This window comes from Homarus americanus, unplaced genomic scaffold (genome assembly GCF_018991925.1).
Source record: "Homarus americanus isolate GMGI-L3 unplaced genomic scaffold, GMGI_Hamer_2.0 scaffold19117, whole genome shotgun sequence".
Lineage (NCBI taxonomy): Eukaryota > Metazoa > Arthropoda > Malacostraca > Decapoda > Nephropidae > Homarus > Homarus americanus.
In genome coordinates this window covers 5686096-5701939 of record NW_024754704.1, presented here as the reverse complement: position 1 = coordinate 5701939, position 15844 = coordinate 5686096, and the positions used below count along the sequence as shown (strand labels likewise).

At 43.0% G+C, this 15844-nt stretch overlaps 1 protein-coding gene across 3 annotated transcripts in view; it reads left to right on the top strand.

Moving 5' to 3' along the window:
- LOC121855926 (dynein regulatory complex subunit 4-like) overlaps window positions 1-15844 on the top strand; it is a 296945-nt gene that overhangs the window by 58645 nt on the left and 222456 nt on the right. For all 3 annotated transcript variants that reach the window (XM_042351134.1, XM_042351133.1, XM_042351135.1), the window contains exons 3-4: window positions 238-360; window positions 9654-9771. In XM_042351134.1, coding sequence (XP_042207068.1) covers window positions 238-360; window positions 9654-9771 — 241 coding nt within the window. The remainder of the gene's footprint in view (window positions 1-237; window positions 361-9653; window positions 9772-15844) is intronic.

Sequence of the window (15844 nt, the reverse complement as noted above, 5' to 3'; positions counted from 1 at the left end):
TATTTGGAAAAAAATAGGGCACTTCTGGATCAACGGGGGCTCAACCCTCGTTAGCCCCCCTCTGCATGTGCCTGCCTCTAGGTGAGAAAGATTTACTTGCCACATGATCAACTTTTTACTTTATGGATTGGAAGCTGAGAGCCTTATCAATTAACCAGTGGATTGTTTATGGGTATTAAATTTTTTATGCAAAAAAGGTGTACTTTTGAGGTTTCTAACAGTTTCTCTTTTTACTAGGCTTCGTAGTGAGCTGGAAAGAGAAAGAGAAGAGAGAAACTATGTTCAGAGTGAGTTGGAACGTGTTCAGAGACTCTGGCAAGTTGCTGCAGAAAACATAGATAATATGCGTGCAGAACTCCGGTAAGTGCACTACAGTATACATATGTTTAAAGTGTCAGTAAATGTCATTCTTTTTGTTCTTAATGAAATTTAATCTAAAAATTTGAGTCATTTGATAGGGTACCTACCCCTATACTCCTTCTGTGTAGACCAATTATCCTTCCACTCCTCATGTTTCATGAGAGCTACATGACTGCTTCATCAACATGCCAAAGTTCTGTTCGCCAGGAACCTTCTTAAGTCCAAGGAAAGCTAACTTAAATTGCTGTACCTTCAGTTTCCAACTAACAGCTTATGCGAAAGGTTCATACTGATCTTCAGTACTCATTCTTGGTCTACTTTATTTTTCAGAAGCTAAGTATCATCCTCATTTATGACATTTACCATAAGACTAGTCTAGGTGTTATCTTGAATATTAAGATTATTTTTGTCATGAATTGATTGGCTTGTAAGGTTTTGCTTGCATTATTATCCGCCCTTTCTGAATCTATATATGCATGCCAGTAGTGGTTGGCCTTAACACAGGAGTTTACTGATTTTTTCTTTGCAGAATTATTCTTTTAGTTCACATTTTTATGTTAGACAGGCAGTCGCCAATACGAAAATTTGGTTACTGGAAATCTGAGGTTACGAAGAATGTATTTTTCTCTGATTTTGATGTACAATAAACTGTTAAACAACATGGGCGTTAGGTTAATGAAAACCCTGTGAAGAACCAAAACTGCAATATTCACCTATGGGAACTACTGGAAGCCAAAATTGCCAAAAAATGACGAAAAACCCACTCCATAACACATTAATTTCCCACATATGCCTTTTATTTTTTTATTTTATACCTGTAGTTTTATATTTTCCATATTTTTAAGCTACATTAACTTGTTTTGATTGTTTGGGTGCCATCCCGGGGGATAAGTAAAGGTCGCATCTATAGTCCATTTATTGGCGAAGGTGACGGGGGGGGGGGAGGGAGGGCAAACATGTCGTCACAGTGAGACATTTGATCCAGAACTGAGCTCCGTGTCCGTTGGGACCAATACAGTGTTGCTAAACTGGCACACACCCCAACAACCCCCCCCCCCATCTAGTGCAAAGAACCCATCCAAAACCCAGCATAATGATACACAAGTGACAAAGTTGCAAATTGAATACATACAAAATGAGCGAGGGCTCTTTTCAATATACAGTGAGTTCTGCTATAACGCGTGTTTTGATAACGCGAATTGGCTCTAACGCGATTTATGAATAGAGGAACGATATTTGTAAAACGCGAACGCTTGTTTGCTGTAACATGATTTTTGCTTACTATTTCTCCAATTTTGTGGTATTAACTGTGAATATGGAAAAGAAGAATATCTCCAAGAAGCGTTCTGGTGATCGCATTCCCGGTGATGATCGTAAAAGAAAGGCTATAATACTTGAAGTGAAGCTCGATGTTATCAACCTCAAAATCACCCTTCTCCCCCATCAAGTTATATTCATATTTTTTCAAGGTAAAGGGTTACATTTACTGTATGATATCAGTATTAGATATGAATGTAACATTTATTTTGACTGTGCTAACCTTTGTGTTAGGCTAACTACTAAATTTTTTACGATTTCGAGTAATCTGCACCTAACCCTATTTTCTCCATATGCCCTGTTATTTCTATTACGCGAATTTCTATAACACGATGTTTTACAAGAACACAACTATCGCGTTTTAGCAGAACTGACTGTACTGTACAACCGATACAGAGTAGAAATAGACCCATTATAGCAAAATGCTAACACATAAGGTGATATATGGGGGCAGTGGTCCTCTAAGAGACATAATCCTGAAGGTGCCTGGGAGCGCGCCTTGTCAGCACAGGCCTCTCGGCGGGTGGCGTGGGTGCTGTTGTGATGTCGGGGGTGACTTCGGGCGCGGCGGTGGGCGGCGATTCCTGATCATCGTTCGTCCGCTGCCGTCCAGGCGGATCAGGTACTGTCTGGGGGCTGGTGACTCCACCACCACCCCCGACCAGTCCCACTGCCCTGACTCCTGGTTCCGGATTCATACCCGCTGACCCGCTGCGAGTGGCAGGAGGTTGTGGGCGGTCAGGTTGAGCCTCCGCGACATGTTCTCACTGGTGCACCCCACTGCGCATTCCCTGTTCCTCAGCGACCTCCCTCAGTACCTACTGACGTTGTAGTGCTGCCTAGCGCAGGGCACCGAGTCCCTCAGCTGTTGCCCCATTAAGAACTATGCCAGGGATGCGTTGGAGTCCTGCAGTGGTGTGTTCAGGTACTGCATCAGGGCCCTCGCGGCCTTGTCCGTGTCTAAGGAGCCTCCTCGACCTGTATTGCCCTTCAGTAATCTTTTGGCCGACTAAACAGCGAGCTCGACCCGGTCGTTGGACTGTGGGTAGTGTGCTGACGATACCCTAGGCATCGCACACCAGTCTTTGAAGAACTTTGACATTTCAGCACTCATCAAGTTGGTCCCTCCATCACACGACAGAACCTCAGAGATACCAGACTGTTTGATAAACCTCCTGGGGGTAGACACCAGGTTGCAGCTTGTGGCGCCACTCGGTAGGTGCTCCACCTCCAGCCATCCCGTGAGCCGGTCCACATATGGGAGGTACGTGTGTCTATCCAGCTGGAACCGATCAGTCCATGACCTGCTTGAATGGGTACTTCGGTGGCGGCATGGGTATCAGGGGCTCGCATACCTGGCACTGACACCTTTTCTGCTCTACCTCCGTGTCTATGCCGGGCCAGTACACTGACTGCCTGGCCCGCCGTAGCATGGAGCCTCAGCCCTGGTGCCCTGCGTGTAGGTTATTGAGCATTGCGTGTCTCAGGGCTGAGGGGATCATGAGCCGTAGGTGTCCTTCATTATGGGCAGATGCGACCAGGTCTCCGTGGCTTGACAGGTGCTGTCGCATCTTGTAGTAGGGGTGGAGAGCGAGTGGTTCGCCGTTCTTGCAGTCCGCCCAATCACTGGTCAACACTCGGGCTTGTAGCAGCCTGTATAATAATAATAATAATAATAATTAACGGTTTATTGAAAAAGTTCTGCAGCTCGAAGGCTGAAAATATACATTGGACATAAATGACTTATTACATACATTGGTGGTTTAACAAAAACCTTCATTAGAGAAAGGTAAAGGAACATACAGTGAACATACAGATTAATGTAGGTGATGAACAGCAAACACGTAGTGTAGTAACTCTCTCCCAGATGGTGTTAGGAGGGACCTCATGTGGTGTAGTAGTTCCCTCAGATGGTGTTATGAGCGACATGACGTGGTGTAGTAATTCCCGCACAGATGGTGTTATGAGGGACCACGTGGTGTAGTAATTCCCTCACAGATGGTATTATGAGGGGCCTCACGTGGTGTAGTAATTCCCTCACAGATGGTATTATGAGGGGCCTCACATGGTGTAGTAATTCCCTCACAGATGGTGATATGAGGGACTTGACGTGGTGTAGTAATTCCCTCACATATGGTGTTATGAGGGGCCTGACGTGGTGTAGTAATTCCCTCACAGATGGTGTTATATGAGTGAGGTGTGGTCCCAGGCCTTCCTATCGTAGACGGATTAACACATCGCTGGTTGTTGTTGGGTCTCACGGGCAGTTATCACTGGGTACCTGGGACCTCACTGTGTGAAGGTTAACTTGGGTACGACTGTTACTGTTGAGTTGTTCTCACTGACTTAAGCACTGTTCTCTGTTTCACACTGGTTCCATTCCTTTCCTAAATGAAATTGTAACTTCTGGCGAGAACTTGTTGATATTCCGGTGGGGAAGAAGGGTTCAGGGGAGGGAGTTGGTATGGGCCAACATAACAGTTGACCTGGTTGCTCCGAGAGGAGCGCCAGGTACGTCTTGACCCTTCGGTGGTCAAGGATGTAGTGTCGTCACGCCCGGCCTCTTCCTCCAGAAGATGCTGGTCCACAACAAATGTGTCTTCGCCTTCCACGGCACAAGCCGTGGTGGTAGCTACTGATGCACCCACGGCCTCGTCGTCCTCCTTGTTTTAAATAAGTTCTGTAACTCTTAAGTGGCAGGGCTTGATGTAAACACTTCTGGTTGGCTTTTCTTTTATTGTTGAAGCGTCTATATACAGTGATATCTCTGTTAGCCGGAACAATTGGTGAAGAGCATTTCCAGGAATGAGAGATTTTCGGGTAACGAGGCAACTCTTTCAAATCCAGAAAAAATCCCTCATCCCCGGAATTTTTCTGGTACAGTGATATCCCTGTTAGTTGGAACAATTGGTGCAGAGCACTTCCGGGGATGAAAGATTTCCGGCTAACCAAGAGACTTTCTCAAACCCAGAAAAATTCCTTATCCCCGGAATATTTTCCGGTTACTGAGAAGAGTTTCTGAGTGTCTAAACTAGACATCTTGCACACACAGACACTAGCCCACTTCCCCAGAATGTTTCTGGGTGCTGGGGATGTTTTTCTTGAGTCTAAACTACCGGAGTCCATAAATGCAGTTCTAATTAAGTTAGAAACTCCATTTTTTTACTATAATAATCCAGAATAGTTTATCTTAAAGCTTGGTAAAATAAATATATTTGAAATTTAAAAATATATATGATATGGGCGTGAATGAAACTGTGTGTTACAGCAAAGACTGGTATTTTCCACTCCCATGGAACTGTAGGGGATTAGTGGGTCTCGTGTACCTGACCTCACACAATGTCAGGTGGAGGTAGGGTGGGGAATTAGTGGTCTCATATTACTGACTTACTGATGGAATGTCAGGTCACCCTTTCTTGGCCGGGGGATTAGTGGGTCTCATGACCTGAAGATGTCTTGAATAAGCACGAAACCTAAAGTATTTTTAGAGAGATTGTGATAAGTATAAGTATAAATGAGCAAAGTTGTATTCCTTCAACATTACATTATATAACATTTTAAAATATGGAGTAAGAAAGCAGAAAGGTGTGGGTGATTAGAGAGATGGAGTGGAAATGAGTGTTGCAAAGCGCTCCTCAACAGCTGATATTTAACTCGCAGTCACACACACGCAAATTTGTCACATAATTAGACCCTCACTCCTTATTTCTGCTGTTAGTGGTATGTGACTGGTGTTGGAGGCTGTGATGGTGGGGTGTGGCTGAAGAGTGTGGTAAATGAACCTTTTTGGGGGGTGGGGGGAGGGGGGGTCGCACAGTCACTTTTCACCCCCCCTTCCTCAATCAAGCGTGGCTAATTGTGATAGGGAGATGAATTTGATACCATATTGATCCTTAATAAATTCTCTACAAAACGTTTCCAATAAGATATCCTTAAACGAAATATTTCTATGTGATATAGTGATGGGAATTCCATTCTTGTTGGGGTATGTGCCAGTTTGGCAACAGTGTATGGGTCCGCCAATGGCGGAAGTTCAACTGTCAGTTCCGGCTCAGACTCCAAGCAGTGTGGTCATGTTTATTCCCCCTTGTCACATTCGCTAATAAACAGACTATGGACGCGGCCTTTCATTGTCCCCCAGGTTGGCACCCTAAAATGGCACAGTGTACTTCTACGGGTGGCCGGAGGGAGCGTCGCCCACATCTACAGTGACGTTCCCAGGCTAGCACCATTGGAGCGGCAAGGAACGCAGTCCACACATGGTCGTCAATGCTGACCCAGTACCATCGCCACAGAGCAACGGCGGCTTACAAGGTGTTGGAGCCGGCCTGCTGTATCCTGCGCTTCCACAGCAGGCCCAGGCAGCAGGGCAGCCACCTGCCCCGCCGGCGGCCCCGGGCAAGGTGTCCATGGGCATGTCTCCCACCGAATTCAGAGCCTGGGCATTCAGCTTCGCCAACTACAGCTGCGGATGCAACTGGCCACATGCTCTGGCAGCAGGCTACGCCCACCTTCTGTGTGACACGGAGGTGCAGCAGTGCATTGATGCGCGAGTGAACAAGTGTGTCTATGATAACTTGACGGTGAAGGAAGCCATAAGGGCTGTAGAAAGTGTTGTTGTAGGCCCAGAGTGCATTGTGGGTGCGTGGGCAGACTTTTTACATACACACAAGAACCCGGCGACAACGTATCCAGGTATGTAGTGAGGAGCAGGTTGAAGGCTGCAGGGTACAGGTTTCAGTGCCCCTTCATGTGAGTCTAGCTTGGACGACTACATGCTAGCAAAGAAACTAGTGATGGGGCTTGCCAACCCCAGTATGAAAAGTAAAGTGTTGTGCCAGCTCCCACTTTTGAAAGACATGGGCGACATTATCAGTGCATGTGAAGTGTATGAGTCATTGGAGAGAACCGCTTCCATGTCATGTGTGGGAGCAGTGGCGGGCGCCGGAGCCCACCACTTTAAACTGGAGACACCGTCGCCTAGCAACACGGTACACCTCGCGCCTGACCTCAGCGACGTTGCCAAACTTGCGGATGTGGCAAGTGTGCTGGCAACCAGAAGTGTCCCGCGCTGCACTTAGCCTGTTACAAGTGCAGCCTGGAGGGACACCTCGCACACGTCTGCATGTCACCAGTACAACCCAGCGCCCACGCAAACACCTTGGGCATGGCTGTGGTCGTGGGCCCGACGAAGGACATCGCCAGTTTAACGGTGTCAATCAGCTGCAGTGGGGCGGAGGAGGCGCAGCAATTGCATGCCATAGTAGACACTGGCGCACAGGTGTGTCTGGCCGGGCTGTAACACGTCCACGCCCTTGGGCAAGAGCCACACCACCTGGATGGGGCCCACATCGCAGTAAACCACGTATCCTGAGGGGGCGTGAACATGCTCGGGAGCAAGGAGTGCCAAGTCACCGTGGAATGCGCCAGTATTTTGCAAAAGGCGTCCAATCTCTGTACCTGTCTTTGCCTGTGTGCAGAGGGCTTAGCTTGGTGCCGCACGACCTCCCCAGCGCACCCACAGTAGTCGGCGCCACTGGACTCATCGAAAAGGAGCCCAGCCCCCCTGCCCAACCCACGACGCCCCCATGCAAGCTGAAAGAAGAGAATGTGGAGAGGCTGGAGGAATGGTATGTTGAGCACTTCGGGCGTACAGCATTCGCTGTGAACCGCACCCCCGTGCCTGAGATGCAAGGACCTCCCCACCACATTCACCTGCTCCTGTACTTAAACCGTATGCGGTGCACATGCCCACAACAATACCCCACCACTTCAACGACATGGTGGCGGAAGTACCAAGGAAAATGAAGTGCGTCGACGACACGTTATACAACCGCAGCATCGCCGACACATTCTGGCACATGTACGATTTCCTTGACACATGTGTGAAGGGTGGGGTCACTCTCAGGCCCGACAAGTTCCGCTTCTGCAGGAGGAGCATGACGGTCGCGGATTACAGTACTTTCTCTACTGGGAGGATTACCAGCCAAGCCAGGACCTCATCAGCAGCATCACCGAATTCCGCGTGCCGCCCAAGCCCTCAAACACCGACACACAATCCTGGTTTGGCCCTGTTCATCGCTGTCGCGTCCCTGATGGAGCCCTTGCACGACTTTCTGAAGAAGCCCGCCAGCAAGACAGTATATTGGGACAGCCAGTTACAGGCGATTTTCGAAGAGACAAGGGAGGCGGTGGGTAAACTAGCAGTGGAGGGGCTGCGTTATTACGACGTGTTGTGGCCAACCATAGCGCTCGCCGACTACAGCCGACAGTGCGTGATGCCGGAGACGCCCCTATGTTGCAAGGGAGGCTGGAAGCTGACTCTGTGCGGCAGTTGCCACCTGACACCAGCTGAGAAAAACTACAGTATAGTCTTGGTTTATGCGGTCAATTAAACCCGTGGAGATCCGCGTAAAATGAGAAACGCATAAACGAAATAAGAGAACATATGGGATTAATTGAAATACAGACTGGGCCGACCCCCAGACTACCCTTTTTCCGACACAATACATACGTTGTAGTAAAAATAACATCTTAATTTTATGATGGTATGCACACACAATTAATATTTAAGAAAAATATCAATAATATTAGGTTTTTTAACACTTACGTTAGTAGAAGAGATGGCTGGGTACACGGGGATGGGGGGTTGGTTCCGAGGCAGAGGTCACATTATTGGCCCTCACCTGTATCACTTGTATCACCTGTATCACTATCCACCACAGAGGCTTGCAGGGCCTCTTTGTCAAACCCCTCAAAGTCCATATCCACACTATCACTATCACTGACTTGGGCTGGCTGTGGTGGGTGGCGGGTGAAGAACTTGGTAATGTTTTGTCGACTGGGCGACCTTGTGCACACTCTGCCTGCACCACTGCCCGCATAAATGATGGAATGTACCGCGTAACTAATAATTGCCGGTCGGGCCAGGTGCCGCGTAAATGACCAAACGTGTAAAGGAAATCCTCTTAAATCGTGACTATACTGTACTCCACTCTGGAGGGCGAGGCACTAGCCATTGCTTGGTGCCTAAAGAAGGCCCACCTGTTCCTGCTCGGGTGCCTGGACCTCACCTTGGCCACTGACCATCGCTCGCTGACGAAGATCTTCAAGAACAAGGAACTCAAGGACATCATTAACCCACGGATACTCAACCTAAAGGAGAAGACGCTGATGTATTCGTTCCACATCAAGGGAAAGACAACTGCGCAGCCGACACCCTCTCCAGGTACCCTATAGTGCTCGGCGAACCTGACGAGTCTGATAGGGAGGTCGTACATGCATCAGTAGCTGCCGCCATGGCTTGTACCATGTGTGGTCACTGGAAGAAGGAAGTCCATCCTAGTGACCTAGTGTAAGTGAAGCAGAGAGCAAAAGCTAGTGGTCATGACAAATAGAGGAAAGGATTCAGGTACAGTAAACCATTGATAACTCGGAATTTTATATAATTCAGCACGGCTATACTCTCGGAATTTATTATAAATAACTCAGGAAATGCCAAGTTATATAAAATTATCGTGGAAAAATCTCGGCATATTTACCCGCTTGGGAAATGGTAACTACTGAGCCACGCTTCACGCTTGGTCACTCTGGTGTTTGTTATTGTTGTGGTTGGGTGTGCGCTAGCTGTCTCTCCACACTTTGTTCTCTGCTTATCCTCTCCCTCATCAAACATCACTGATATGGCATCTGTTCCTTCAAAGAGCTATAGAAAGGGCATGAAGCTCATGAATGTAGTGTTAGACCGAGTTGATGTTGGGGCATCCATGCGTATGGTGTGTGAGGAGTTTTGAATAAGGTTTCATTCTGTAGTGTGCGTATTCACTATACAGTATACGTATGTGAAGGAAAATGAAAACTGCCAAATCTATTTGTATTTTTAGTTTAGAGATATCTATTTAGTTTACATTAATATAGTGCAAGTAAATACAATATTATATGTTGAAACATTAGCTAATAGATATCAAAATTCTCAGACACAAAGATGTAGAAATTGGAGAAGCGGAGGAGAAGCACCAGCAAGAGATCAGTGTGTATCAACAGAAGATGAAGCACCTCATGTTCACACAGGAAAACACCCTCACACAGCTCCAGGTAATGTATTTGACTGCAGAGTGAGTTCCATTGTGTAAAAATGTTAGAGTACTGTACAGGAATACCTCGCTATTCGTAACCCCGATATTCACAACCCTGCTTATCCGTAATTGATATTGTAACACCCCTATTCAATATTTGCAAAGCATAACCCACTTATACGCAAATGAAAAATTATGGGTGGGCTAGCCGCAGCACTCATATTCCGATGTAAGGCCTGCTTCTAAACGAGCTTTTTTTTTTTCTTGCTTACCGTATATCACGGCCTATAAGGCGGCGGGGTGCATAAGACGCCCCCCCAAATTTCCATTTAAAAAGTAGCTTTTGAGCTCTATTTGCTGTATAAGACCAGTACCCCAAATGTGACACTTACCCACTGACTCAGTAGTCCTTTACCAACCATCCTTGATTTTTTAAAATAAGGCCAATTCACTTCAAGTAATGTCATCAAATTATACCCGCTGGTGTAGTGTAAACACTAGTGACGTCACTGAAGCGTGGTGGGAGTGTTCCCTCGTCTCGGTGGTGTGACTATTTATACAACATGTGGTTCAACAGCAACCACCGTATTCTAATTGTGGTGTTTCATTAGGATTTGAGTGAAAAAGGTTACCAGTATGTACTTACTACATACATTTATTACACAAATATATATATATATATATATATATATATATATATATATATATATATATATATATATATATATATATATATATATATATATATATATATATATATATATATATATATATATATATATATATATATATATATATATATATATATATATATATATACTGAATATACTATGTACAAAAAATGAATGTTCAATGAATTATTTATGGTGCATTAGGGTACTGGTCACTTCTGATGGGCTATAAATAGCCTTCTTTATCTCCCCTCCATCTCACCCTGAGCCAGACGGAAGGGTCTTGGTAAATAACATGTTTGCTTATTTTCCATTTACTTTAAATAGATTTACCGAATTATTTGTTTTATTTATTTATTTATAATATACTGTAATATATTAAACACACTGTAATTATTTTCTTTAATTTATAAACTGTTTTGCGACAAAGGAATGTTCTCCAGTAGTGTTTCATTAGGATTTGAGTGAAAAAATATTACGTACTTACACAATTGTTCCTCTTACTTTGACAACACAACATACATACAGTATATTATTTCTCAGTTTTGATCTTTTTTTTTAATTTTTGTATTTATTTATAGTTAGTTACTTAAAATAAGGCCAATTCACTTCAAGTAATGGCATCAAATATTACCAGCTGGTGTAGTGTAAACACTAGTGACGTCACTTGAGCGTCTGTAATTAACCGTCGATAGTTTCAAGAATTAATGCACTCATTTACTGAATATTCTTTGGAAAAAAATAAAATTTAAATCAATTATTTATAGGAGATAAATATTATTATGAGTAAATATACCGATACCGGTATGCATTACTGACCACCTCCACGGCTCCTCACTGGCAAATGGGGGGGGGGGCGTGGGGAGGGGTGTGTGATGATAGCTGTGTTTATTATAGGGGTATAAATCTCTTTTACGGTATGTTAGACAGGTTTATAATACATTTTTATTATTTTAATATACCGGTAATCTTAATTTGAATCCAGCTTGCCAAACGTAAGTTTCAGTATAAAATAATTAGTGGTAAGACCTTGTGAGTGGCTTACGATGTTTTCATCACCACTCTTGACACACTAAACCACAATATTTAAGAGGTAAGAATTTTAAACTTGGTGGTTTAGACGACCCCCTAACTTTGGGCAGATTTTTTTAATGTTCAAATTTCGTCTTATAGGCCGTGATATACGGTACGGACCCACACAGTTTAGAAATTAATGAAGTTCTATGGGACCATCCACATGGAGCACGTGTGTGAAAATTGACACACGGGATATGCTCACCCCATGCCTGTACCTGTACTACCAAACCACGAAATGAAAAAATACACTAAACATTCTAGAATTCTTCATATGAAGATGGTAAATGCTAGTTTAAATACTTATACTCATTTACAAACATTGTTCACACACACACACACACACACACACACACACACACACACACACACACACACATACTACTACTACTACTACTACTACTACTACTACTACTACTACTACTACTACTACTACTACTACTACTACTACTATTTTTTTTTTTTAATACGTGGCCTCCAGCCTCCCCCAATAACTACACCTTCGCCACCATTTTATTACCTTATTTTTAAGTATCGTAATACATAAGTAGCTATCCTAGCTGTGTTGAATTAGTTGAGACGCAGGTCTATGCGGCATTCAGTGACTGTAGCCTCATAGTCAATATCTGCAGCTGTTGTCAGCTTTGGGGCAGAAGCTCTCGTTCCCCTGAGGCAGAGCAAAGCCGATCGAAGGAGAGAGAAAGACAGTCGATATCTCATCCAGGCTGTAACATAACTTCTGGGCTGCTGCTTGGTCCCATCCCACCAGAGGTTGTGAACACCAGAGGAGTGAAGCTGCCTTGATCAACGTTCTGAAATCTCTCCCCGTATGCCCTTATCTTGTCGTTCTCGTTCCTTCTGTGTGCAGCATCGAGAGCTAAGTTACGGTGACATGCGGCCATGGGATAAAAAATCCTGATGTCGAAGAAGGCTCGCTGTCCCCGCGTCCACAACTACAACTACTACTTTGCTGTCTCTAGGAATTGAGTGTGACGATTGTGGTGTGTTCATTTCTTAAGACTATTTATGTAGGAGAGATTGAGGCACAGTCTTCTAAATCCCATGTTTATTTCCTGCTCCCTTTACAGTGAGTCTCCATATAAATCCACCTCCCCACAGTGAGTCTATATATAAACAATCAACATTTAAAGTAAATAAATACAGTTGTTGCTGTAATAATATAAATTATTCCTTTATATAATTATTTGTACAGTAATATATATCAATGATCATCCAGCTATGAGACAATGATGTGAGTTATTAAGGATGTTACTTTCGTTGGTGAGTTTTAAGGTGACTAAAGAAGCCAATACGGGACTGGTATGATCGTTCACAGATGTTGTACATATGGGAGGGGCGGTGGCAGCATCTTTCCGGTGTTGGCGCTTGTCTGCCTTGGTTTGCAGTCGGGCTAATTCGAAATTACAGTCAACCCTCACTTTACGCGGTTAATGTAACCCACAGGGTACCACGGAAAGTGAGAAACGCGTAAAGTGAATAACATAACATGTGGGATTAAATGAAATAGAGACCAGCTGACCCCCAAACTCCACTTTTTCCAACACAATACCTATGTTCTAGTAAAAATATCATCTTAATTTTATGATGGTACATGCACACAATTAATACTTAAGAGAAATAGAGAAATACAGTCGCCAAGTTAATGTCCATTCAAATAATGGACTCAACTCCCTCCCCCTCTTCTCACACTACACTCGCTGGCTCTTCCCTCTCTGAGAAATTTTTGGGGGAAAACCAGGTATAGTAATAAATAATACCTCAAACTAAAGTTAGGATAATATAATTGACATTGCTGGATTCCCTGTAAGACCAGGAATATTTTGAATACAAATGTCATATATTTTGCACAAAAGATAACATATTTACTCAGAGTAAACATTATATCTAAAATTTGTATGTCTAATGCAAAATCTATGATGTTTATATTCAAAATGATCATCAAATTGTAAGAATTCCAGCAATGTAAATTATATTATGGCCGGGTAATTTGTATGAATTTTATGAGCTAAAACAAATATCTTCAGTTAATAAAAAAAAAATATTCTTCAAGACACTATCTGTCAATCAAAGTACCCCACCTTGCCTCCCCCCTCTTCCAACCATGCCAGATGGTCGGTCCGTCCCAACCCTCCCTTCAAGAGAAAGGTTGGGTGAAAAAACTAGATTTTAACATTTAGTATTAAATAGTACCTCAGATTAAGGATAATTTAATTGACATTGCTGGATTCCTTGTAAAACCAGGAATATTTTGAATATAAATGTCATATATTTTGCACAAAAGATAACATATTTACTCAGAGTAAACATTATATCTAAAATTTGTATGTCTAATGCAAAATACAGTTGTACCCCACTTAACGCGGTCAATTGAACCCAGAGGGTCCCGCGTTAAGTGAAATCCGCGTTAAGTGAACAACAGAACATATGGGATTAATTCCAATAGAAACCGGCCCGACCCCCAAACTGCACTTTTTGAAGGCACATACCTATGTTGTAGTAAAAATAACATCTTAATTTTATGATGGTACATGCACACAATTAATACTTAAGAGAAATAGAGAAATACAGTCGCCAAGTTAATGTCCATTCAAATAATGGACTCAACTCCCTCCCCCTCTTCTCACACTACACTCACTGGCTCTTCCCTCTCAGAGAAATTTTTGGGGGAAAACCACTAAATTTTAATAAATAATACCTCAAACTAAAGTTAGGATAATACAATTGACATTGCTGGATTCCTTGTAAGACCAGGAATATTTTGAATATAAATGTCATATATTTTGCACAAAAGATAACATAGTTACCTAGAGAAAAATTTTTATCTAAAAATTGTATGTTTAATGCAAAATATATGATGTTTATATTCAAAATGATCACCAAATTATAAGAATTCCAGCAATGTAAATTATATTCTGACCGGGTAATTTGTATGAATTTTATGAGCTAAAACAAATATCTTCAGTTAATAAAAAAAAAATAATCTTCACGACACTATCTGTCAATCAAAGTACCCCACCTTGCCTCCCCCCCTCTTCCAACCGCGCGGTCAGTCCCAACCCTCCCCCCCACCCCCCACCAATCCTCCCTTCCAGAGTTTTTAACATTTAGTATTAAATAATACCTCAGATTAAAGTTAGGATAATATAATTGACATTGCTGGATTCCTTGTAAGACCAGGAATATTTTGAATATAAATGTCATATATTTTGCACAAAAGATAACATAGTTACCTAGAGAAAAATTTTTATCTAAAAATTGTATGTTTAATGCAAAATATATGATGTTTATATTCAAAATGATCACCAAATTATAAGAATTCCAGCAATGTAAATTATATTCTGACCGGGTAATTTGTATGAATTTTATGAGCTAAAACAGGCAGTCAGGCAGGGTGGCGGGTGGGGCAAATCTAAAAATAGCGTCTCGAGCCGGACACTCACCGCGTATATGTGGAAAAAATCCGTGTTAAGTGAAAGTTCAGCTCTGGCGAGGCACCGCGTATATGATAAAACGCGTTATGTGAAACCGCGTTAGGCGGGGTAATACTGTATATGATGTTTATATTCAAAATGATCATCAAATTGTAAGAATTCCAGCAATTTAAATTATATTCTGGCCGGGTAATTTGTATGAATTTTATGAGCTAAAACAAATATCTTCAGTTATTAAAAAAAAAATATTCTTCACACCGTGGTGCCAGGTGGTCGGTCGCCGGTCCCTCCCTCCCTCCCACCCTCCCACCCCCCACCAACCAGATGAATGTGTGGGAATACCAGACTGTTTACCTTTTTAGTAATAAATAATAAATCAGACTAAAGTTAGGATAATATAATTGACATTGCTTGATTCCTTGTAAGACCAGGAATATTTTGAATATAAATGTCACATATTTTGCACAAAAGATAACATATTTACTCAGAGTAAACATTATATCTAAAATTTGTATGTCTAATGCAAAATCTATGATGTTTATATTCAAAATGATCATCAAATTGTAAGAATTCCAGCAATGTAAATTATATTCTGGCCGGATAATTTGTATGAATTTTATGAGTTAAATGAAAAAATTATACTTCACCCGTGTAAAGGGGTACACCCACCGCGGAATGTGAGCATCCTGGGTTCTGGCAGGGCACCGTGTAAACGTGGAAACACAGAATGTGGGACCGCGTAAAGTGAGGGTTGACTGTACTGACACCTTGTGTGGTACTCCTCCAAGCGTTACGGTGTGGAGTAATCGTCTCCCAGTTGAGGGGTTCGATTTAGCAGTTTTTCAGATTTGTCTTAAGACTATTCTTATAGCTTTTCAGTTGCCTGTCAGCATTA